We start from the raw sequence: 25,950 nt of genomic DNA, 5'->3' as shown, positions 1-25,950 counted from the left end.
ACCTGAGTTTATGGCAGCTATGCTTGCTGGGGCAGGCTCCAGGGTGCCAGTCAAGGTGTTTGCTGGCCCTCACTGTCCCCATCCCCAGGCTCAGCCAGCACCTGAGGCCTTTTCTAGTTTGCTACCATGAGGAAAAGCAGAAGGAAAATTAAAAAGAGCAGTTTTCAAAGGACAAAGCCACAGCAATGCCTGGGTTTAATGATGTCAATAACGAGTCATCTCAGACAAGACCTGGGATCAACCGGAGAAGCACAGTAAGGTTATTGAGAAGAGACCCATCTTTACTCACTGTTTCAAATCATACAACAGGCATGTGTGTTGTAAAAGATCCCTGCCTCCTATAGCCCTTTTGTAGCTGAGGAGAACACTTAGCCCTTACTCCAGAAGGCTTTTCTAAAGTGGGACTTCCTGCCCTGTAAGGAATGACATTTTCCTTCTCAACCCCTACTAATCAGAGAATATCCTCGCACATCTGTGGGCCAGGAAAGCAGGTGGAGGGGATCAGCCCCATAGCTCAGGTGGAGGGGCTCTGGAGGGTGCCCTATATCAGCACGAGGGTAGGGGCTTCCAAGCCTTTCTTGCCTTGCTGTAGCTCTTGCGGATGGAGCTGTCCTGCTTCTCAGATGGCAGCCTGGGAGAGGACACATACCAGAGCTGCCTCCAGCTCTGCCACACTGCTTTTTCCATATCCTCTGCCAGGTGGGTGTCACGTATGGACTAGGGCTAAGCCCGATGCTGCTGTCAGCAGCAGGAGCAATGCCAAGGAATGTTTTGTCCTGGGGAAGGGGGCTTGTCCTGGCTCTCCATGTCCCAGGAATTCCTGGTAAGCTCAGTGCTGTGGATTGCTTACTTGCTTTTGAAACTTCCAGACAGGGGGATTTGCCTGGCCCTGTGGGGCTAAAACAGGCTGGTGAAGGATATTGGACAGCCAAAACCAGGGACTATGTGCCTGAGTAACAGTCTATAAGAAGACCAGCTCAGGCTAAGAATAGAAGAGGGTATTAAAGTTGGATGGTATGCGAAGGATTTCTGTAGGCATGTGCTGGAGCTGTACGTGGGGCAGCAGAGGAGCTGTCTCTGGATCACAGTGCAAGTGATTACTGACCTTGTGGCACTAGCAAAATTGCTGTAAGAGCTGCCCGAGCAGATCCCTGTCCTTCAGCTGGGTTTCTGTCCCCTTGTTTAAAAAGAATGAATCCCAGACCTTTGGGACAATGTGATCCTGTATGCCCCAGGTTGCTGGCTTTGGTGGGCTTATTTTCAATGGTATGGAAGGATCTGGGGTTTGGGCTTCTTAAGGGCTTTGAGCTTGACTGTACACCCAAAGCAGTCAATAAAGTGAGATCCAGGCCTGGCTTTTGCTTTGAGCATTTGTGGCTTGTCAGGGGAAGAGCTGCATCAACAACAGGGTCACTTTGTTGTGGCGAGGCCAAGGCTTCAGAAGCTTCCCAAAGAAATGCATCAAGATTTATGGGTTGTGCTGCTTGGGTTCTGGCAACTCTTCTTTGGGCTTCATGTGAGGAAATGCACATCCTGGGGAGAGGCCTTCTCACCCCACATCTAACAAGCTGAACCCAGCCAATGTGTTGTGCAGCTGGAAACTGGGAGCAAGAGGATCCTCTTGCTCTAGATCAGACATTTGGCCTGTTCTCTGTCAGAACAAGAGGAGGGTTTGGGGGGAAGCATAGGTGATGACTGTGGAAACCTGTTTGTATGCAATCCCTTCACTAAATGTCAAAGGGTGCAAATGCCTTAGTTTGCTTCCGAACTCATCTGTACTATAGAAAGAGCCAAATACTCCCTGTGGAGTAGGGCAGGAAGCTTGCTGGTTTCAGGGCAACTAAGTGACAGTGTCTCCTTCCTCTTCCCAGCCTGGGAAATTGATGGTTCCTCTGGATCTAATGCTAGGTTTGTCTGGGGAATAGAAAATTATGGTGTTGGGTGGTCTTCATGTGCCAATTATCCATCATCATCATAAAGCACCATGGCCATTTCCCATCCGCAACTCCTCTGCTCCTGGGGAGTCACCCTGCTACTCCGTACTTGGATGTCAGCTACACACTGTGTGCATCAGCTCCTGGGTGTCAGCAAGGAGGCAGCGCTGTGGAATGGGTTTCCTTGTTTCCAAAGTTGCCAGGTAAAGGAGTAACTGTGCCAATGAGGGCTTGCTGTGATGAAACTCCTGCCTTGAAGCCCTGCCTCTGAGCAGAGCTCGCAGGGAGGGGTTCCACACAAGCCATGGTAACTGTTTGCCCCGTTTACTTGCATTGCTGTGCTTGAATTCATGTGAAATGTCACTGCTAATGCTCAGCTTGGGTTCTTAACTGCTCTAATTTCCTGAGCACGCAGAAGCAAAAGGATCGGTGTTTTATAGCAATTACCTGCTTTCACCCTCCCTTTTTCCGCTGCTGTGTTCATCCTTCTGTTTTCCTCATGAAGTTCTCCTTCCTTATTGCAAGAATGCACAGGTCTGGCTGATTGATGGTCTGGAATTGGTGGTCTCTTAGGAAAGATCCTGGAGCTCTGCAGGCATCAGTGGTGAGAGAACTTCTCATGCCTCTGTATAATGGATGACCACCACTCTTTAAAGCATAGCATGACCTCAGCCAAGGGCCAGGAGGATCAGAAATACCACATCATACGTGGTGAATCTCTGATAGCCTGACCTAGGGATATGAAAGTAGGAGAAAGTGGGACTGGAGTGACCTGGAACATGTGTGGAAGGGAGATTTGCTTGATGGAATTTAACATCTGTCTGTGGTGCTGCTGCTTTAAAACATCTGTCCAAATGTGTCTGCTGGGCAGCAGCAGAGCTCCTGGGCTGCAGTGAACATGTATGTAGAAGACTATGTAAAAGAGTGGAACAATCTGGCAGCTTGCAGCAGGTCTCATCTAGAAACAGGACGTGGATCCTATCTCATAAAAAGCACAATGCCTTGTGTAGGCTGTTGAATCTTCTACTGAAAGAGAGGGAGCTGACTCATCAGGAATGCAATTCCTTCATCTGTTGGCTCTGGAAGGCTTTCATTATCATGTACAAACAAGTGAGATCAGAAACCCCCTAAGTAAAAGCCGTGCTCAGGTGAGTAAAGCTTTGCAGGGCCAATGCTAATCCTGCTGTGCAAAGCACACGCCAAACACTTGAACCTCTTGCGTTTATAGGAATGAAGACATGTCCCTGCTGGCCTCCATCTCCTTCAAGGGGGTACCAAAGGGCCCTACCTCTCAAAGCTCTCCTCCCTATGAGCCTGCCAGGGAGCAAGTCTGTGGCTGCCCTAGGGAGCCGGTCTCTAAATAGTTCCATTCTGGCAGCATGAGGTAGTGGAGCCCAATTGTTATTCTTAACCCTTGGGTCAAATAAGGTAGCAGTGACGTAATGGAAGAACTTCACTCCGCATGCTGTCACAGCAGCTCTAAAGTGTCATCAATCAACTGCCCCGCTGTGATCTGCACTGGGACCTGTGTCGTTCTGTTTGCTGCGAAGAGGGATGGCCCCGGTGCCTCTCTTGCACTGGCATGAGCTGTTTCCCATTAGCAACATGAAATGCTCTTCTCTGTGCTGTCAAAGGCAATCTGTTCATTTATTGTTGTCCACCCTGCTGGGAGCCAGCTCAGGCTCCCTTGCCTCCCACGTTACCATAAGGGCAGGGGTTTGTGCTTCACCCTGTTCTACCAGTCCCTTTGGCATGGACAGGGTGAGGTGACTGCAGCTGCATGAGCCAGCACTTCTACAGATCCCGGGCAAAGCCATTCAGGGATAATGCCTCTCCTTCCATGAGCATCTGTAGACTGATACAGGCTGATTCAGCAAGTGCTTGCAGATGTTGATCCCTTGGTAATTCCTCTCTCCTTGGGTCCCAACAGGAGGCTGCCAAGTGATATAGGCTTGACAAATATCTGAAGGGGCTGCTTTACTAGCTCTTAAGAAGTATCCCTCTCTGCTGTGCTTCCAGAGCATAGGAAGTGCTCTAATGCTATTGTGAGCCTTGCAAATGCATCTTGGGTGTTGAGGTTTAATTCAACTTTGCCTCTTACTTCTGTGTTGCTAAGGGTGAGCAAACAAATACCAACAGACTCCACCAGAAGGCATACCTGTGGGACTGCCTGCCTGTCCTTGTAATGTACATGTGTTTATGTGCGTGTTATCTCCAGCTCTGTTTGGACACTGCAGGTGTGCCCAGTGCAGCTCCTTAGGCTGCAGATAGCAGAGAGAAAGTGCAGGATTGTTCTCTGCTGGCGTCAGGGCTCTCACCTCACCTGAACCTGGCTCTGAAGCATATTGGCTTAGATGGGTGTGAAGAGCTCTGAATACTAAGAAATAATTCAAATGTGTATCAGTGGATATCCATCATAGCAGCAATCTTTTGAAGGCTGGTATTTTGTGTTACTGTTCCTAGTGCTGCAGAAGAGCAGTTTGTGCTGTTGCTGTGTTGGGCTGAGCCCATGTTTATGGGCAGAGTAGCAAAGACCATTTTGCTATTGGATTCTCCTTCACTTCTTTTCTCTTGAAACCATGAGCTCAGAGCAGTTGTTTATTTTAATGAACAACAAAAGCTTATTTATTGTAATGAGCAACAAAAGCTTGAATGCAGTATTCACCAAACCATGCTGACTTAGGGCAGGGTGTACAGAAGGAGAAATATTAGGAGTTAATGGTAATCTTGCTTTTCATATTGACTACAAGTTATGGCACTAGGGACTTGCATTCTCCACCGGAGACAAGCAACCCCTTGTGACTGCTAGTGAAGTCCAGCAGCAGGAGGGAGGGTGGAGCAGCATCCAACTGGGGAGACAGTGCCTTTGCTGGCGCTCCTTGTCCCCTGTGTGAGTGCAGGTCACTGGTCACTAACCTCTGTGGTGGGTGTTTGACTCAGTGGCTGGCTTCTGAACCCTTTGCTCAGCGCTCTCAAGCTTCCCTCCTTGGGCCGGCAGCCAGGGAATCAGGGTTATCAACAGACGGGTTGTTTGTTTTTCCATAGACTGTTTAACTTGCACCAGCGCTATCAGTGAAACCAGGTCTGTTCATGGCCTCTTGGTCTGCGGGTGGAGGCCTCTGATCTCCTGCTCCTGTGCTTTTTGAAGATGGGGAAACATCTTGCATGGGTTTCCAGCACCAACGCAAGGCAACTACACTGTAACTACTTGTAAAGACAAACTAGCCCTACAGCAGCAGTGCTGTGTATTGGGACTCACAGCAGATGTAAACAGGAGAGCAGGATGGACAACAGCTCTGTGGTTATGCAGCTGGGATCACTGAGCTTTCCACTGGTCCTGCCCTTGCTTGGAAAGAAGGACAGGAAAATACTACTGATTTTAAGGGTGGTGTTTGGTTAATGCTTTGCTCTGGTCAGGTGGGATGAGACCAGGCTGGAGCAGTCTTGAGGAAGGTCTAGGTTTGGACCATACGGACTTTTGCTCAGATCCGGAGTCTTTTGGTGGCTGATTCAGTTCTCCTCATGCCCCCACAAGCAGAGGTTTTACCCACTGGAGTTTCTGCCCTGTGCTGCTCTTCATGATCAACAACCATCCTTGATCTATACCCTGACAGGGCTTCAGGAACCAACTTGTCCTGTCTTGATAAAACTATCTGTGCTGCTGCTCCAGCCCTATGAATGTGGGCACAGCCCTGGGAACAGCATCTGCCTCTCCTGTATGCTGGATCTGGCTCATACCCAGCTCTTTCCCTATTGCTTCTCCCATCCTAGCAAAAACAAATGCAATCTGCTCGTGTGTATGGTGCAAGAGCCCTGCCAGCAACAAAAAGAAGTTCAAATATTTGTGTTGGGTTGTTAATCCTTCCATTCGGGCGATAAATGACAGGCTTCAGCAGAGCCTTTTGGTGCAGAGTCTGAGATTTCCACCGTACTGGCACCAGCTTCACATCTACACCAGGATGAAACACCTATGATTAACATTTGGGTTTTAACTTGGGGAATAATGGCTGAAGGCAATTGAAATATGGCCTTAAAAGTCAGACTTTTCCTACGTCTAGTGAGAAGTGTCTGGTGTTTGTTGCAGCTTCACACAGAACAGCATTTTCACCATGTACTCGGGAGCAGTGCTGCTGATTTCTGTCCCAGTGCCTGGGATGCAAGCTGTCAGACTGCATGCAAATGTTTCAGAGCTGCCTTTTTTTGGGAAGATCCCAAGCTCAGAGCCATGTTGACGCCTGAATTTCTCTAGGGTTGGAGCTCTTACTTCCATTTGGCTGAGCTGATCAATGAGCCAAAGATGCTTGCTAATAAAATCGTGAGTTTCAAATCTCTACTTTTCAGTATCTGGGAAGCTGCTGTGCTTCAGCACTCGGTAAACCCAGAATGGTGAGACAGCCACAGGTACAAGCGAGCTCGGAAAACAAGCTGGCTTGGTGCCACTTTTGGGTGTCACAAAATCTGAGGGATAAAGACAGGGAAGGCATAATCCATCCTTGTGGAATTTCACATGCCAACATGTCAGATCAGCAGCAAAGCATTGCAGGGAGTGCAACCATCCAACTACAGCTATACAGAAATGTAGGTTAAACTCTGTTTTAACACAGAAGGACAAGGTAAGCAGCCATTAGGGCAATGACCGAGTTTCTCTTTCTTTGTCACACTGAAATAGATGTTGCACAAGGTACTCATGAGTTGAATGTCTGCAGTTGAAAACAATCCTAAGGAAGCCCTTGCTGCTCTCTACCCTGGGGTCTGCCCGGCTCTGTGCAGCTCTGCTCAGGAGTGGGTATAGTGGATGCTTCTGCCCTGAGGCACTTCACCTGCTCGGTTCGGAGAGATAGGCATCATGTGCTGGTGGCATTTTGGCTGTAAAATGAACTGGGAATGTCTTTGGGGTGTTTCTGGTAGGATACACAAGCAGGCTTTTGCCAGTTCTTGTAAAAGATGCTGTAATCGGTGGCAAGGCTTGATCTCTAACCAGATGGTGTTTCTTTTCCCTTTTTCTCCCCACCTCCTTTGGTGTCTTTTGCTGTATTACTTTGGATCTCCCAACATGCCCAGACAGCCACAGTACTGCCAGCCTTCCCTAGCATCAGTCTGGCCTAGGTAGCTACCTGTGCTTGACGCATTCTGATTGCCTTCTCAAGTTAATTTGGTATTTTCCATTAGTCCCACCATGAGTTTCGTGGCTCAGAAATTTCTTATCAGGAATTCATTAGCCTGAAACTTCAAGGACTGACTCTTTAGGCTTAAATACTGTCTATAATTACCTTCTCTTTGTGCTGTACTGTGAAAGATGTCTCCAGCATTTCACTTTACACAGTAAGCAATGAAGTAATTTCTAGTTCAGGTAACTGAAAAGTTATCTAATATCCTAAGAGCTTCAGCAAAATAATAATGGCAGAGATGAGGCTTTTTCTGGCTTCCTTTTTTGACCTATATATTATATGCAACAGATACAAGAAGCACTGTTTGAGTTTGCTTCAGCTGCTGTCGGTATTTCCAAAAAGGATCCATTCTGCCTGTCTCTTTAAGCTCCCTCCTTCTTACTTAGGTAATTTCTGAGACCACGTAAGAGCTGAGGTTTTCCGAGTAGCTTGCTTTTCTAAGTGCTCTGTCCTAATTTGTTTCTAGGCCCAGTCTGACATTTAACAGATGTGCCTATTGGGGCTGTAATAAAAGCATGTATTAAAATGTAGGTATCTCAGGAAGAGAGTAGAAGGTGGGTAGACTACTGCATAGTCCACATTAAAAATGCTTAAATCAATTTATTAGCATAGCCTGACCTTAATGTCCGCTGACTGACACCTTTCAGGAGTGGGTAGCAAACGGCTAACTCCTTTATTGCCCTTTGTTCTTTAGCACTGGCAGTGGCTAAAAGCCAAAGACACAACGAGATAAACGTATTTCCTTTTTCAGGATAAATACAGGTTTAAAACAAACCCTTTGCAGAGGCTATGTATGCATCATTGTCTACTTAAAACCAATTGATAACAGTTCTTGCAATCAGCACACGGAGTACTGCTGGAAACTTTCTGGAAAACGTATACACAGCAAACCTGTTAGCGAGCTGCCTGATAAGAGGCATTGCACTTCAATGAAGATAATGGGTAAACAGTGAAGAGGCTTTGGTTTCTTGGATAACGGAGGGAGGGAAAAAAGCGGGTATTATGTAAGTCAGCAGCATATAAGCCAGTCATTTTGTGTAGTTACAGAATAGAGTTAATTCTGGCTTTAATCATAGTACATTGTGAACCTGGAACATCTTAATTACCTATGTTCTCCTGAAATTTTTCATCTGCTCTCCCCTGCTAGAAGTAATCAGGCAGGTATTCTGGCAGCCTTGTAGTCTATCAGCCCAGTGGTTCTTCATTCCCACCTGCAACCTCTCCTGCTCCACTGGGGAGCCATTTGTATTGAAATAGCCAAACGCTGGCAAGTCTAATCTTAAAAGCTAAAGAGCTGGCAAGAGCATTGCTAAAGAAAAGCACTGAATGGCTAGCCTAAACCCAGAATGTGGTGTGCATTTCAGGACCTGCCAGCAGAGATCTTAAATAACTCGCTGCTGCTGCAATGCATAGTGATGCCTTTACATGGCTGATGCCGTGCTGATAGCCAGGGATGGGCAGGATGTTTCCTGTGGGATGCAGACAGCGTGTGCCTCCTCTGTATCATAAGGAAACTGGCTAAACAATTACAAGGATGACACTGGATTCATTGTGTAACAACAGTTCCTCTGTGATTCAGACAAGAGCACACTTATGTTAAAATGGTATAATTTGCTCCAGGGCCTGTCTGTGCATGGTCTTTCTAACTGAAGCCAACCACAAAGAATATCTCTGATCAAATTAAGCAGGTCAGTTTGATAGGGGTGGGTCTGTGGGTGGCAGCTCTCATCCTCAGTGACAGGGCTGACTTGAAGTGCCTGCTAGTGTTTGTGTTTTGATTTGTTTCAGGTATATTTTCTTTTTAGTCATGTTTCTGGTACATTTCTCTTTGTATGTATTTCTGTAAATGCTGCTGGGGCATCCTGCTTAGATATGGGGACCCTGCTTCTGAAGCTCGCTGTAAGAAACACTAAATCTCCCATCTACAAAGACCTAATCCTCCCAGCTCTCACTCTCATGCAATGATCAGCATGAATATGCACACATGAGAGAAAATGAGTGTGCATCTTGCTATGGCTATTCTTCCGACTCCTGCACAATGGCTCTTTCTGTGTCAGAGTCACAGGGATGGCTCTTCTGTGCCTTACATGGCAGTTTGTACCTATACAGGTATTGGCGGATTTCTTTTTATCATGGCCTTACTTCAGTGTCCCATGACCCATTAAACTGATGCCACAGTGATTACATGTCTTTAGAGCTGATTCTCTTCCTAAGCATGGTGGCTGGCAGTAGCCAGCTCCTCCACTGGCACAGGTCAATATAATTGGAATTGTTTCATCTGGCTGAGGCTCTAGGCTCCTATACAAGTGCCACATTGAGAATGGGGAACTATGAAGTGCTTGGATTTTTTCATGAAAGATGCTATATTAGTTTAGAAGATTAAGACTGTTGACAGAAAAATCTGATTCTCAGTGTAAGCCCTGAGATCTGAAAGAAGTCATGCCAAGCAAATCCTAATCTTATAAACTACAGGATAATGCCATCAGAAAACAAACAAGTTCTCTTAAAACAAATAGTTCCAGTGTTCCTCTTTCCCCTGGATGCCATTTAAACTGTTCTTCTGCCTACTTTTAATTTTTATCATACATAGCTTCTAAAGGAGAAAAGCTCTAACTTATCAGTATTGTTGGAATGACACAGTATGTTGTTTAAACCAAACTAACTGTGATGTTTTAAATGCAAAAGCTATTGTATTGCTCCCTAGACTTAGGCCTGTAATATTGTCTATACAAGAGAATTCAAACACGCCATTAGAACCCCAGATAGGGTAAAGGCCAGGCTGAGACTGAGTGCCAAATCAAAAATACCTTCTATCCCTTGTAAGTCTCTCAGTGGACAAGCTTTCCACTGCCAATCCCTTTGTATTCCTCTGGAACTTATACCTGTTTAACTAGCAGCATCCCAGGCCTATCTATAGATATACTGCAGTTGATTACCGGCCCCTGCAATTCCACTCATCCTATTTTACAGAGAGAATAGAGGTTAGAGAGGTTTGTCTGCACTATTTGGTTTATCAGCATGATTATCTTCTTGCTGCAGAGGTGCCCAGAGCTTCCCAGGAAATTAACTGCAAAGCAGAGAGCATGAATGCACCCAAGACTCTGGAAATGTATGATCAGGCTCCCCTTCTATGCCCTGTGCATGGGGTCAGACTATTCTTGTTAGTGTTAAGTAATTGCATAGCAGTTTGGCAGAAGGGGAGACAGTTAACCTTGTGTTACTGTGTTTTATCTTGTGGTTCATTAATGGCTATATTCTGGTTTCTATGCATTTGAGATTTTGTTTATTCACACTAGAATGGAAGGGAGCTGCATTTGAACATGTTAGTATTAATGGTGTGTTGCATGTGGTCATGCTTTCTGTAACAGATTATATTAATGTTGCTATTCAAGCCTCGAAGCTACAGAAAGTGTCCCATCCTAATTACACAGCCTCAGCTGAGGTCCCTTGGTAATAAGTGAGTGGATAAAACTCTTCCTTATGCTTCCCAAGAGTCAGAGGATGTTGGTATCCTGCTTATTATGCCATGTTAATTTTAAAAGGCTTTTATCAAGCAGCAACCTAATAGCTTTTCTTTCCTCTGGGTTTTGTTAGGTTAATCCATGAGTCATGGAATATTTGACTACAATATCATGAGTCATGGGAAAGCTCTGTAGCCCTCATAATTCTGGATGATCTTGCTGTCCAGTACTGCCAGGCCAAGTGTCTTCCCAATGCATGGATATACATCATGAATGCATTCTGCAGCATTTTAGAGTGTCAGTAAGAACAAAATCGTCTAGTGGGAAATGTTAGAGTTAACCTGGATTATTAGCAGAGCAACTCTCACAGCTTGTACCCAAGCCCTTGGGAGAGCATTAGCTATTGACAGAGAATTCCTAAATCAGGATTGGTCTTCTTCCTCTTGCTTTCATTCAGATATTAGTTTTTATTAGTTGATTGTACCATTTGACACATGGCAAATGACAAGTGCTGAGAGGTACATTCCTGATCTTTAACTGGATGCAACCGTTACTGCATTAGTCAGTAACAAAATCAGAAATAGTACAGAAATAATGATGAGAAATCGGGTCTACAAAGGCTTTGCCATTTACATGAGGAAAAAGAAGAGAGCACAATCTAGGGGACTGAAGTACCTAAATACCTCTCAGAAAAGCATCTCTGCTTTGTCAAGCAGGAAGTCAACAGCTAGAGATCTTCAGTCTCGGCCAAGTGCTTCACCTAAACTGCATTTCTGGGCAATGCTATGTGAGTTCATTGTCCAGAAAGCTCAGAAGTGGAAAAAAGAGAAAAATTTAAAAAATCAGCTCAAAAATAACTTATTTCAGTATCTCCTTGCCGCTGGGTCTTCCTCTTTGTGGTGGGGCAATAAACACTGGGGTACAGATATTGGTGGGTCTTGCACCTTGGCAGATCAGCACTGTGTTGTGGTGGTGGTTCTCCCCATGTTTTAGAAAGCACTAAATACCAAAACTGATGCAACGCTGAAAACTTTTTTCCCTTGTCACTCATTGCTTCAGGCTCCTGTGCTGCAGAATCGTCCCTCTGGTTTCCTAGAAATGAACAAGGACGAGGGATCATTGCTTTGGTGTGTTGCAATGCGGGTACAGATCCCAGCTGCTCACTGCAGCACACAGCAATGACCAGGCTCACTGCAGGGTGCACCTGCGCCTAATCTTACATTCCTGTGAGGCAGCTTGTCCTTGTCAGCTGGCTGATAACGGGTCCAGAGGAAGAGCCTGAGGGCTTTGCCCCCGCAAAGTAATCTTTGTGTTTGTATGAGTGGGACCAGGATGATAACTTCCAAGGCCTGAGGTAGGAGTAACTGCTCATCCTGCGCTTTTAGGGAGAGGAAATCTCAGCCCCTGCCCAAAACCAGAACACTGAAAACAAACCATGCAAAGGGGGATGACATAGCTTGCTTGTCCAAGGCCACAGTTTGACCTTGTCTCTCTCATTCCAGATGTTTACCCAATCTGCCCCAGAAAGGCTCCAGCAGTGACAGTGCTCTGCTGCCATTGCAGCCTGCTCCCCTCCTGAACCCATCAGTGGGGGACAAATGTCTCCTCATTGCTGCTGAAGCTCATTATGTCTTGTCCTATCTCCTGTGGATATTCCTCACTGTTAGAGCTGTTATTTACACATGGCTGTAAATAAAGCAAACTATCATTTCTGCCCTGGCTTTAAAAGGGATGAGTAAGGCTCTGACTGGACTAATGCCTGCTTGAAATGGTATATGCTACTGGCCTCTTGAAAACACAGACACCTCCAAGCCAGTTAGTCATAAAGAGGAAAGTTTCATTAACAGTTCCTTCACAAAGCAAAGCTGTAAGCTTGCTGGAAGCAGACAGCCATCCCAGGTGGCCTGGTTCCAGGCATGGGGTGCTCCTGGCCACGCTTCTGCTCCTCAGGGGCAGCAACACTGATGTACTAAGCCCCAGAAAGAGCTCTGATGCAAACAAAATGCCTGGGAATCTCATTTTCAAGCTGCTGCAGGTCTTGGACTTCCTAGGTTCGTGACAGAGGAAGAAGTATCTGTTCCTATAAGCCTGCACACTGCTGTGGCTCTTTGCTGTAATAGAGCAGGGAAAGGGTGTTAAACCTGCTCTCAGATTGGGCAGGTTTTGAAGCAGGAAGAACAAGGAAGCCTCTGATTCATACAGGCTTCTCTGGGAAGTCACTGCTGGTTTCTATTATTTTAGTTTTCATAGGTGATTTTTGTCTTAATACTGCTTTTGAGAAGGGCAAAGACACCTGAGGTGATAAATGTGACTCCACTGCCCACCTGGACTGCTTTGGAATGACTTTCTAGAGCTGAGAGGCTCTTTTTGACCGGGATTTTCAGCTGCCTCCTGGAGGAGATGGTCTTTAAACCGGAGGGTTTCCCTTGCATGAGTCATGCCCCCTCTTCACCCAATGCTGGCCCTGTCCTATCTGGAGAGAAGCCCAGGCTGAAGGCTGAGCAACCTTCTTCTGGCCTCCTAAATATATGACTCCACAGATCTGAAAGATCAGGGATGTAACTCCTACTCTTCCTCCTGTTGTGATGCGAGTGGTTATTTTTAACACAGAGGTCACCAAAGCAAGGGTTAGTGCTGAGCCATGTCAGAGCTGCTGCAGTAGATCCTGTTGACTTGATTCTTGGCTTCACCAGGACTGACATGAGTGGCCCCATGGATGGACTGATGTGTGTGTGCAGATGTGGAGGGAGGTTGAGGGTGGCAAGTGTGGGTCTGTTCTCATACAGGACAGAGATGACAGCTTGTAAGGAACTGCATGATGATACCTGCTGATTTATGGACAAGCACTGCTTGTTCTGGCAAGAAATAGCTTCCAATTAGCCTGAAAACAGACTGCTATGGGTGGAGATTTGCAGACACTCTTATTTATTGGCAAGCCTCACTGTAATATAATCAGCTGCTTGATAGGCAGGTTAGGTAATGGTCCTCAATGTGAGCACTTTCAGATTTGAACACTGAGTACAGCCTTTAGTGCCCAGAGCCCTCTGCCAGTAGCTGAAATGCATCTGATATTAAAATGCAAGGGGAACCTAGGAAGCCCCCTTCCAGAGCACCTTGCTGAGTATGTTAAAATGCTGCCTTCAATAATTTATAGTATCTGCTCAGTGAGCTGGTGTATACATGTGGGGAGGGGAGGATTACAATATCTCATACCTGGCCTGCCAGGATAATTCAGTGGCTAGTTAAATCTCTCAACAGTATTAATCAATAAAGGGCCCACAGAGTGCATAAATCAGAATTTAATATGACAGGGCTATGGCAGTGCATGGGAAGCGATTCTTCCTCTCCTGTGTGCTGCTAAATGCCATACTGCTCCAGCAACTGGTATTTGAATAACCTCATTGCTCTAGTTGTTCAATCATCCAGTCCTTCCAGCTGTGTTATCCCACGCTTAGATGTCACCTAAATGTCTTCGATTCAGCTGTGTATGCAACAAAGAGAACAGTTGGCTGTGAAAGGTTGTAGACTCTGCCACTTAATTGAGTGTCTCTAGTTTCACTGATCAAGAGCTGATGTCGTGAGCGGAGTATCATTCCCTTTCTCAGATAAAAGCATTTTACCAGAGTCGGAATGCTGTTTCTGCAGATCCCTGGTGAGATACAAACAAATACTCTTGACATAACTTACACCATTGTTGTAAATTTACAGATGTTTTGAGGCCTCCAAATTAATCTACTTGTTCAGCCTCTCCAGGAATGCAACACAACATGGCTGTGTTTAAAACTCACTTATCCTGGTATGACTTTAGTGTGATTCTTCTGTAATCTGTGTCTTACCCTTAGTGTAACTGAGCCAGAGTCCAGCCTACTAACAGACATCTGAAACGGGCATGATTAAAAGATGTGTTTTTAATTTTCCATTAAATTCAGCCTTCAGCTTGCTTTCTATTCATTAATGCTAGGCTAATATTTACTTTTACCATTTACAGATATTTGTAGACCTTCTACATATTTCTCCCACTGAACTGATTTTCAGCCAAGCACTGCATATTCTGTTCCTTCACTCCTTCCTGATGAATCTGGCAAAAATTCCAGCGTTCAGGTTAGTGTTGGCTGTGCCCAGATGCTGGTGATTATGCTCAGCTATTAGGATGTTTGTGGAAAGTGGATGTGTAACTGTCTTAACACGTCTGAATTTGAATCAGATTTAGAATCCACATGAAAACAGTCTGCTCTTCATCTAGGTGTACTCTGAAACTACGCCATACCTGATCTTTCCTCCTGTGCTACTCTGGACATCTTTTTTGGCAATGAAATACCCAGAATAAGTTTAAAGCATCAGTTTCTGTGAAGAAAATTAATTACCCAGCAGCAGCACTACTTATGACTACATACTTGTCACTGCACTACAGCTCTTGCTAAAGCTTACCTTCAAGGTTATGCATTCATTTCTTGCAAAGAGAAGATGTGTGGCCAATTATAAGGCTCAGCCCATGTGCAGTAACTTGTTCAGTCACATCTTGCTCATGTGCCCAAGCCTCTTAGTTTGGCATTTCCCTTCCTCCAGAAACACTTACTTGTTTTCCTGGCCCTTAGTCTGTGAGGCAAATGCAGTTATATAAAGATTACACAGGAGGGCCCTGGAGATTCCCCCTGCATTAAGCAGAACTTTGATTTCAAAATAGAGATGCATGGCAAGGGAAAGAGCTTGTTCTTTGTGTATGGCTACGTGACTGGTGCCAAAGGCAGGGGTTTGGGTTTTTCAGTCACGGGCTGCTGTATGGGACACCTGGTTTGCTGGTGACAGGCGGGATACACCAGTCCCAGAGAAGAAAAAGGGTTTTGGGGCAGGAGTTAGCAGGGCTTATTGACAGGGCTTTAAACTAGTTATGAAGGGGGGAGGGGATTTAACAGGGCCTGTTGGGGACAAGCCCAAGAGGAACATGCTAGGGATTGAAGGATGGCGGGCTAAGGAGGACTATCAATCTCTTGTTTCACTTGTGGGAAAGGATAGCTTTTTAGACCCTGTCCCGCAGGGGAAAAAGGGTACTAGGACTGGCTCCCTGAAATGTCTGTACACCAATGCACGCAGCATGGGGAATAAACAGGAGGAGTTAGAAGTCTGTGTGCGGGCTAAAGGTTATGATCTAGTGGCGATTACAGAGACATGGTGGGACAGTTCACATGACTGGAATGTGGTCATGGATGGCTATGTCCTTTTTAGGAAAGATAGGTCAGCAAAGCGAGGTGGTGGAGTGGCTCTTTACGTGAGAGAGCAACTAGAATGTATTGAGTTCTGTCCGGGGTCGGATGAGGAGCAAGTGGAATGTCTGTGGGTACGAATCAAGGGGCTGACTGGCACGGGTGATACAGTTGTGGGGGTCTATTACAGACCTCCTGATCAGGACGAAGGAGTTGATGAGGCTTTCTACAGGCAACTGGAAGTAGCCTCGCGACTACATGCCTTAGTCGTCGTGGGGGACTTTAATTACCCCGATATTTGCTGGAAGACTCACACAGCCAGTCATTCACAGTCTAGGAGGTTCCTCGAGTGCATTGATGATAATTTCTTAATGCAAATGGTGGACGTACCAACTAGGGGAGCAGCGCTGCTAGATTTAGTACTCGCCAACAAGGAGGGTTTGGTCGAAGTGGTGACGGTCAATGGCAGCCTTGGCTGCAGTGACCATGAGATGGTGGAGTTTAGGATCCTGTGTGGGAGGAATAGAATACCTAGCAAAGCCACAGTTCTGGATTTCCGAAGGGCCAACTTTGGCCTCTTCAGTCAACTGCTAAGGGAAGTCTCATGGGAAAGTGTACTAGGCGGTAAAGGGGCTCAAGATAGTTGGTTAGCATTCAAGGACCGCTTCTTCCAAGCTCAGGATCGGAGCGTCCCAATGAGTAGGAAGTCAAGTAAGGGATCTAGGAGACCGGCGTGGTTAAACAAGGAGCTGCTGGGCAAACTCAAGTGGAAAAGGAGAATCTATGGATTATGGAAGGAGGGGCTGGCCGCTTGGGAGGAATATAGGACAGTTGTTAGAGGATGTAGGGAGGCAATTAGGACAGCTAAGGCCTCCTTGGAACTCAATCTTGCTAGTCGGGTTAAAGACAATAGAAAGGGCTTCTTCAAATACATAGCAAATAAAACTAACACAAGAGGCAATATAGGCCCACTGCTGAACGAAGTGGGTACCCTGGAGACAGAGGATATAAAGAAGGCAGAGGTGCTGAATGCCTTCTTTGCCTCTGTCTTTACTCCTGCAGACTCTCCCCGAGGGCCCCGGATTTCTATAGCCCCAGAAGGAGTCAGGACAAAGGAGGAGTTTGCTTTGGTAGATGAGGATTGGGTTAGGGATCAGCTATGCAATCTGGACATCTGTAAATCGATGGGTCCGGATGGAATGCACCCACGGGTGCTGAGGGAGCTGGCGGAGGTCATTGCTAGGCCACTTTCCATCATCTTTGGTAAGTCGTGGGAAACGGGCGAGGTGCCTGAGGATTGGCGGATGGCAAAGGTCACACCAATCTATAAGAAGGGCAAGAAGGAGGACCCGGGTAATTATAGACCGGTCAGCCTTACCTCCATCCCTGGAAAGGTGATGGAACAACTTATTCTTGACTCCATCACTAGGCATATCAAGGATGAGGGGGTCATTAAGAACAGCCAACATGGTTTTATGAGGGGGAAGTCATGTATGACCAACCTTATAGCCTTCTATGAGGAAGTGACTAGGTGGAGGGATGATGGTAGAGCGGTAGATGTAGTTTTTCTTGATTTCAGTAAGGCATTTGATACTGTCTCCCACAGCATCCTCATAGATAAGCTAAGGAAGTGTGGGCTTGACGATCAAGTAGTGAGGTGGATCGAGAACTGGTTGAAAGGAAGAAGGCAGAGAGTTGTGGTCAATGGCGCAGAATCTAGCTGGAGGTCTGTGACTAGTGGAGTTCCTCAGGGGTCGGTGCTGGGACCGGTGCTGTTTAATATTTTCATCAATGACCTGGATGAGGGAACTGAGTGCACCCTCAGCAAGTTTGCTGATGACACAAAACTGGGAGGAGTGGCTGACACACCAGAGGACTGTGCTGCCATTCAGCGAGACCTGGACAGGCTGGAGAGTTGGGCGGGGAGAAACTTGATGAAATTTAACAAGGGCAAGTGTAGAGTCTTGCATCTGGGGAAGAACAACCCCATGTACCAGTACAGGTTGGGGGTTGACCTGCTGGAAAGTAGCGAAGGGGAAAGGGACCTGGGGGTCCTGGTGGATAGGAGGATGACCATGAGCCAGCAATGTGCTCTTGTGGCCAAGAAGGCAAATGGCATCTTAGGGTGCATTAGAAAGGGAGTGGTTAGTAGGTCAAGAGAGGTTCTCCTCCCCCTCTACTCAGCCTTGGTGAGGCCGCATCTGGAATATTGTGTCCAGTTCTGGGCCCCTCAATTCAAGAAGGACAGGGAATTGCTTGAAGGAGTCCAGCGCAGAGCCACAAAGATGATTAAGGGAGTGGAACATCTCCCTTATGAGGAGAGGCTGAGGGAGCTGGGTCTCTTTAGCTTGGAGAAGAGGAGACTGAGGGGTGACCTCATCAATGTTTACAAATATGTAAAGGGTAGGTGTCAGGATGATGGAGCTAGGCTTTTTTCAGTGATATCCAGTGATAGGACAAGGGGCAATGGGTGTAAACTGGAACATAGGAAGTTCCACGTTAACATCAGGAAGAACTTCTTTACTGTAAGAGTGACAGAGCACTGGAACAGGTTGCCCAGGGGGGTTGTGGAGTCTCCTACACTGGAGATATTCAAGGCCCGCCTGGACAAGTTCCTGTGTGATGTACTGTAGGTTACCCTGCTCTTGCAGGGGGGTTGGACTAGATGATCTTTTTAGGTCCCTTCCAACCCTTGGGATTCTGTGATTCTGTGTGATTTCTGTCTGGCCAAGGGCTCCCCCACACCTTGTAGATACAAGTGGTTCAGCTTCATGGGTGGCCACTCTGAGGCTTCTGATCTCTCGTTGGATGGTGTGGGGAACACTGGGATGGAATTCTGAACTAGAAAAGTAAAAGCATTAGGATCTTGGGAAACACAGCAGTCTGGCCCACAGAGGATGCTTGTAGTAAGTAGATAGGACAGTCTAGAAAGGCATCAAGAAACATGTCACATCTGACACCAGTTCCTTGGGACATAAGCACACGGGTCTCTACTATATAGGAGCAAATGTAAAATGTCACTTGTCACAGAAGACATAGTCATATAGATATTTCTTGTCTTTGGGTGTATCAGGAGGGGACTAAAGTCTCACGTAAGTGTCCTCAGAAGTTCTGATACCTACAGCAAAGTACTCACAGCAGCAAGCAGCTGAGTATGCACCAGTCCTCCCCTCTGCAGCACCCACTCGGCTTCCAAGTTAGGCTTTGCAGTCCAAAACTAAATGTCTGTTGTTCCAAGTTACTGCTAAAAGAGTCAGCTCACTTAAAACCAGTGCAGTTGTACCCTGAGCTACAGGTTAGGTGTGTACATAATTTATTCAATAGGTTGGACTACGATGGAAATCTTTTTTTGTGTTTATAATCTTTATTCTGATTTTGTTTGTTCTTGCATAATTCCCTCATGCTTCTGTAGCTTTATTCCACAGCACAGAGGTGGTGTCAGAGATAATTATGTCATACCTCTGCAGCCCAAAGGTAAGGATGGCACTCTTAGATGCCTGTAGGTAGAAACAGCCATGCTTATGACTACTGATTAAAACATGGTATTGGAATAGAGTATCATCTGAGCCATCAGGGTATCAGTTGTCTGTTCCTTTCCTTCCTGTGTGAGTTAGAAAAAAGAATAAAGTTGCATTAAGTTAAAAGAAGAATTTCAAGAAAGCACTCAAAGGTTTCCCACAGTTTGGTGTATGATTACATCTTTCTCCACCCATCGTAAATCACAGCAGTAGATCTTCCCCCACTCCTGTTTTGCATTAGTAAATTGAACTGTATACTCTGTCCCCTCAAAGATTAATGCCTCCATCTGAGGAAGTAGTTGGATACGTGCTGGTGGTAGTACTTTCCTCATTAGTGAATGGGAGGCTGTGGGAGGAGAACAGAATTTGCATGTGTTGGATGTTGGCCTAAATGTACTCACTGAATTCTGGACATCAGGGAAGAATTGATAGAGCATAAGCATTTAATTAGCAAACCACAGAAGAAAACTGAGGAATCCTACTTTTAATTAAAAAGCTTTTCAACCCTCTTTTGTTCCCAAACAAATGTTTTGCTAATACCATGTGTCTGCAGAGCACACTTCAAATGCCTCAAAACTGCATTTGCTGTCAAGGGGAATTACGTTTTATTAGGGGTCCTAGGGTAAGTTTTTCAATCTCTGTAGAAGTTTTAAATCTTCTCACTACTGCTACAAATCCAGTTCAAAGCAAGTGTCATGCCTCGTGTGAGAGCATGGCATACAGTGCAACTTGGTCCTGATTCTTCTAGAGACCTCTGAGTACCTTCACAATTCTTATGCTGCTTCGAAGTTCCACATACTCACTAGAAAGCTACCCAGTGAGTCTGCTTAAAAACAAACCCTGCTTGCTTAGAATAAAAATAACATGGCAACAGAACAACGAGGAGGCTGACTTTGCCACCTGTCTCTGCATAGAGCTGCATGCAGAAAGCTACCTTGGAACCCACATTTAATCAGAACCAAATGAAGTTACATGCTTTTTTTTTTTTTTCCACAACCAACAGCACATGAAGGAACAAATAAGCACACGGAGTACAGAACAAAGAACATTCATCACTGTGATATTGTGGTCTCTAAGTGAACAGCAGTTACAACTTCCTCCTTTGCCCAGCACTAAGACTCGTGTTTTGTTGTGTTAGGAAAGTAAAGGCAGAAACACCTGTGGTCACTAGAGATTTTACCACAGTTCTTACGAGAGTACCCTTGCTAACCATGGTGCTCTGGCTGTTTTCCAGTGAGTACAGGGGGTTTTGCCTGCCTAGAAATCATCTAAAAAACTTCAGAACATTTTCTTCACTTCCTGCCTTTAACTTTTGCAACCACTGTTATCTGCATCAGACACAGCAGCTTTTAACTACTGGCAAATAAATTCCTGTGTCTGTCATTTGGCAGGTAGCTTGATATTCTGGGTTTTGGCAATTTTGATGCTTGCCATTTTTATCAGTTTCTGTGTTAATTTTTAATTAACCCTTTGTGATCATTGATGCAAGCCTGAAATTGTTGACCTTTTGGATGGCAGAGGCCTAGAAGTGAGGGAGAAAACAAGTAGTTAAGTATATTGTATTTAAGAAAGAGTCACTTTTAAATTCATTTCTGCTGAAATCAGAAAGGTACTTTAGCCTTGCTTTGGTTTAAAGGCTACTTCAGCAGATGCTGATATCAAATCCCTTACTGCTTTCACAGCTCCCACCAAGCATTTAATAACTGCTGGAATCTGAGACGCAAATTACCACCAGTCAGGCTCCGCTACTTTTATATTGGTGCCTGGTATTTGCTGTCATCTTTCCACCAACATCTTAAGCGCAGGATGATATCTGAACACGAGTTATCTAGCAGCCGAGGGCAACAGACCACAGGCTAGATGCTGCATCAGTCAGCCACTGCTTTTGTGTATGAAACAAGGCTGCGAGGTGCTGCTTGGTCCTAGTTTTTGCTGAGAGCAGTGATCAGTGCAGACACTCAGCATCATGATACTGAGCACCCTCTGTGCTGGGTGTCTGTACAGCCACCGGCACTGCCAGAGCAGGGTGTGCTTGGTAAACACATCAATATGTAGGTGTTGATATGGTGTGACTGTAAGAAGCAAACTTGAGTGTGAGCAGGGGTGATGTGCGCTGGGATATGATGTTCTGCTCTGGAGACTTGGATAAGGATGCAGATGAACTGGACTGCGTGTACGTGTGGCCCAGATACCGCCATGGCTGGCAGCAGTGTGTTTGGGCAGCCTGGAGCAGGTGAGAGGTGCCTGCAGTGGAGTGGATGACCTGCAGGCCTATACCCACAGGGCAAAGCTTGTGGGCTCCTGCCCAGCAACAGGCCGAGGACGGCCGCAGCTCACTGCCAGGCTGGGAAAGGTTTCTCTTCACGACAGATTTCACGTTCAGCTCCAGCACTGGGTGTCTATAAAGTTTCCTCGGAGCAGAGCTCAATGGAGGTACCCAATCTCCCCTTGTGCGTGCTGGAGCCCTGGTTTGCTCCATCACAGGAGCCATGGCCCCTGGCACTGCAGGGTGTGGAGAAGGGCCATGCTGGGGAGGCACAGTGATGCTGCGGGTGGTGGGCCCTGTCGCTGCTCCTGTGGTGAGCGGTTGAACATTCACCCAAGCGGACCCACTCCTTTAGTTGTTGGGGAGAATGCCAACGGCGCGGGCTGGCAGAATTCCCCCCTCCTCACATCCCATTCCCGTTCCCATTCCCGTTCCCATCGGCTGGCACCACGGCAGGCACGCGGAGCCGTGCGCTCGCTGACTCAGGGCCGGCGGCGCCTTTAAATGTGCCGGGCTCGGTCCCCCCCCCCGCCTCAGGTGGCGGCCACCACCTCCCCCATCACCGCGCCTGCGCCGCGGCCGCCGCTGGCTCCGCGCTGCTCCGCGCTCGCAGAGCTTTGTCCGGGCCGCGCCGGGTGCTGAAGCCCGGGCGTGTGGTGGGAAGCCCGCGGTGTCCCCCGGCCTCCCTGTGTACGGGGGTCGCAGAGCGGCCCTTAAGGTGGACCGCTCCCGTAAGGTGGACTAGGAGTTAAGGTGGATCGCGCTTAAGGTGGACTCTCGTCGTAAGCCGCGCCTGCCAGGCGGGGAGGGCCGGGGCTCGGCATGGGGAGCCCCGCCTGAAGCGGCTGCCGGAGGAGCGGCGCCGGGCTGTGCTGAGGAGGAGATGGAGAAGGCCCGCTGCTGAGCAGCCAACTTCTGCCCGGCCTCTGACAATGACCAGCTCCAGGCCGTTCTGCGGGAAGAGGCAGCCGATGGACGAGGGCGAGGTGGGGAAGAGGAGCCGGGCCAGCACTTGAGCTCTCGGGGGGCTGATAGGAGAGAGGCTCCCCCCATCAGCCGGCCTCCGGCCCTGGCTGCGCTTTGTGGGGGGGGGGCGGTGGGGAGGGTGCCCCGTTGTGTTTGGATTGGGAGAGGTTTAGTTTGCTTTAAAGGCAGCTGCTTCACCGTCGCCATCCTCCTCCTCCTCGTCCCTTTGCAGCTCTGAAGCCGTCCCGGCCGCAGCCTCCCCGCCGGCTCCGGGGACCCCCGGCGCAGCGCCATGGAGACGGTGGGAAAGTTTGAGTTCAGCAGGAAGGACCTGATCGGGCACGGAGCCTTCGCCGTCGTTTTCAAAGGCAGGCACAAAGAGGTGAATAATCCCTTCTTGTTCTTTCCCCCTTTCCTTTTTATTAGTAGGTTTGGGCCGAGCTGGACACCACGTCCCGGTCACCCCGTCCCCGCTGGGCTGCGGTGGCTATTCTTAGCCTGGGCATCAGCCCCGGGCTCTGGGGCAGCGCTGGCGATGGGAGACATGTTTATTGTCGGTTATTGTTGTTATCTGTGGAGTTTCTTCGGGCGGCAGGCGTGTGTCCCAGCGGGACCCGGGCAGGTGCCTTCACCTTGCGGTGGGGAGGTATCCACAGAGACCTTCTGCTCACCAAAAGCGGCCCTTACCTTGAAAACAGGCTAAAAAATAACCCACCCACCCACACCCCCCCCCCCCCGCTGTCTAGAAAGCGTTCAGAGGGCTCTTGCTTTGTTGCTTTGTGTGTATGTGGGAAGTTTTGGCCTTCTCCGCTTAATTTTTCCAAGAGGAGGGGGAACAGCTTACTGGTAAATAACTGAAGCCAATCCGGCAGTGGATTTTCCATCATTAAGGCTTGGGATAAGCCATGGCTCCCACAGTGCGTTTATTTCTAGTGATTAAATAAGAGGATAATCGTTGTATAAAGTAGTGTCAAAACCCCCAAACCTTGGGCTTTTCTCCTTGGGCTGACAAGCATAATTCAGGAATAGGGCAAGTCTGAACAAGTGACAGATAGGCATTGGGATATAAAGTGAGCGGCCTTTACCAGTGCTGCGAGACACTTCTTTCAGTAGTATTTGTAACCTTTTAAGAGGCTGCTTATCCTAATGTAAATTTCACCATTAATTTACATTTATCTTTGAATTACATATGCACTCTTTCAGAAACCTGAGCTGGAAGTAGCTGTGAAATGCATTAACAAGAAGAACCTTGCAAAATCTCAAACTCTGCTGGGCAAGGAAATAAAAATACTAAAGGTAAAGGGAGACTGTCTTGTTCTCTTCAGTCTTTGTTCTGTATGTCCTTTGTTGCTCCTGGCTTATGGTCTTTGTTTTACTTCTTCTAGGAACTGAAACATGAAAACATCGTTGCCTTGTACGACTTCCAGGTAAATACATTCAATTATGTCGAAGTATTCTGGATTGGGGAGAGGTTGAATGGAGTTTGTGGAATTTCAGTTTTTACAGATGTTTTTTAATCAAACATGTATTCCGGGGAAAAAAAGCCTTCTTACAAGTTAAGGAAAGATACAAACACTGCTGAGCAGATCGTGTATTAATCTGGACCACAGAACTCTTACACAGCTGGGAATTGAGGTGGGAGCTCCTGCTTCCAGGATGTTGAAATGCAGTGTGGGGTGAACATGCCTGTGTTGGAAACTCCTAAGTTCTATGTTAGAAATAAAAGGTACAGTAGTAATTCTTGGCATGCCTACCTTTTAGTTTGTTTCTCTGGTCTGGATACACTCCCTAAGAAAATTTCTTTTTCTTAGGTAATATGAAAACAGTGTGAGCATATGATTGTCCTCAGTTCCAGAGGATTTTAATTTGCATTTTTCTGTGGCAATCAGTAAGTGTTAAAAATTGCATCAGACGTTTTTAGATTATTGTGGTTTCCCACAGTTGCTTTTTCCTTCAAAGTCAGCTCTCAAGATCTAATCTAAGGGGCTCTAACTGATCCGCTCTGAAACCCAAGTTGTCCAAATGCTTTCATTTTTCTCCTTGAATTTTTTGTTAGAAAATCCTGCTGGGTCATGGGGCAACTTTTGTTTGATATTTGGGATGCTTTTTAAAAAGCACTGCAGGATCACAAAGCCTGAAATGGGCCCCCCCTGTCCCTGGATGGAGGGGTTGGCATGCGGGACGCGGTACAGCCTGTGCCACCCTAAGATCTGATGTTTGTGAGCGAGGGCTGCGTGACTGCTGGTCCACCAGTGTCTGGGGTGGCTTATCTAGCACTGCTTGCCCTGTCCCGGGTATCACGTGTCCTGCAGGCCGCCGTGTTTGTTGACATTCCTCCTTCTCCCATGGATTGGCTCCGGTGGCTTCCGCGTCACTCCAGACACGAGTCTCCCAGCCGGTTGGTACAGCCTGTTTGCAATGCCTTCTGGGCGCTGTAGTCAGCCTGTCACCCCGTGCTGCGGCCCCCCAGGGCTGTGTCACCCACCGTCCCCCCCTCTGCCAGAGCAGGGGGTTATGGCAAGGTGCTGCAGGGGGGCCAGCCCTTGGGAAGGGTTTAATGCCTGCCGTGGTTTTGGCAAGAGGTGGATGCGGGGGACTTCAGGCTGCTCTGTGAGGGAGGAAAGGCTGCTGGGAATGGGATTGGCTCTTGGAAATATCCTTTGAGTAAGAAGCCAGCTGTGCATTGTGTCTGAAACACCCTTTAGAGCTGGTCTTGCAGAGCAATGTCTGCCTTCGGCCTGAAGTGTGCTGCAGAGCAGCTCAGAGAGATGGGGAAGTTCCCTCAAGGCACAGGCCACTTGGGGCATTGGATCTCATGGGGTGTCTTTATTCTCCTCTGTACCTTCTAAATTTACTTAATAACCTTTCAGTTGAGGGAGCGAGTGGCTGCTCCTGTGCTTCCTCTAGAGTTTGCATTTGTATGAAGCATTATGCTGCTGGATTTGTTTATTGCACATCTTTCAAAACCTTTGTTCGTGTTCTGTTTCTCTCCCTGCTTCAAGTAACTACTGGGTAGGAAGCAGCTTAAAGACATTTCCTGCAAAAGGAGTGATTTCATCACTGCAGCGATGCATTTTTCTCTTTATGTGATGCCAAATGAGCTTTAGTTAAATTACCTGTATAGCAGTGTAGCCTGGTGAGATAGGAGCAAGAAGCTACCATGACACAGGAACTTGAGAATGGTCCTGGGCTGAGGCCTGCCCAGGTATACATTTGCTTACCAGCTTTGTCAGAGTCCTTGTATGACCTGGGTGATTTGATTTATTGGACAAAATGAGATGACTTAGGTAGGATTGGATGTTATGTAGTGCTACCAGGGTGTGGAGCCTCCTGTGGTGTGAGGTGATCGGTCATCAGACGCAGCCTGATGCAGTCTACCCACATAGGCTCTGTGTGCATGTGTCTGAGTGCTTGGCATTGCTCTGAGCCTGCTGAG

At 47.2% G+C, this 25,950-nt stretch overlaps 1 protein-coding gene and 1 long non-coding RNA gene across 4 annotated transcripts in view; both read left to right on the top strand.

The window, feature by feature from the left end:
* The first annotated feature begins 593 nt into the window (after positions 1–593).
* On the top strand, positions 594–15,276 carry LOC136021129 (uncharacterized). The gene is made up of 3 exons (XR_010615680.1): positions 594–699; positions 14,552–14,664; positions 14,807–15,276. It is a non-coding gene; the product is annotated as an uncharacterized LOC136021129 (long non-coding RNA).
* A 6,991-nt stretch (positions 15,277–22,267) lies between these two features.
* Positions 22,268–25,950, top strand: part of ULK1 (unc-51 like autophagy activating kinase 1) — an 82,426-nt gene continuing 78,743 nt past the window's right edge. For all 3 annotated transcript variants that reach the window (XM_065692138.1, XM_065692140.1, XM_065692137.1), the window contains exons 1-4: positions 22,268–22,534; positions 22,747–22,896; positions 23,718–23,810; positions 23,900–23,941. In XM_065692138.1, coding sequence (XP_065548210.1) covers positions 22,807–22,896; positions 23,718–23,810; positions 23,900–23,941 — 225 coding nt within the window. In that variant the 5' untranslated portion in view covers positions 22,268–22,534; positions 22,747–22,806. The remainder of the gene's footprint in view (positions 22,535–22,746; positions 22,897–23,717; positions 23,811–23,899; positions 23,942–25,950) is intronic.

Source organism: Lathamus discolor, chromosome 12, assembly GCF_037157495.1.
Source record: "Lathamus discolor isolate bLatDis1 chromosome 12, bLatDis1.hap1, whole genome shotgun sequence".
In the NCBI taxonomy this organism is placed as follows: Eukaryota; Metazoa; Chordata; class Aves; order Psittaciformes; family Psittacidae; genus Lathamus; species Lathamus discolor.
The sequence above is the reverse complement of the archived record's forward strand: the minus strand, read 5'-3'. Positions and strand labels throughout refer to the sequence as shown.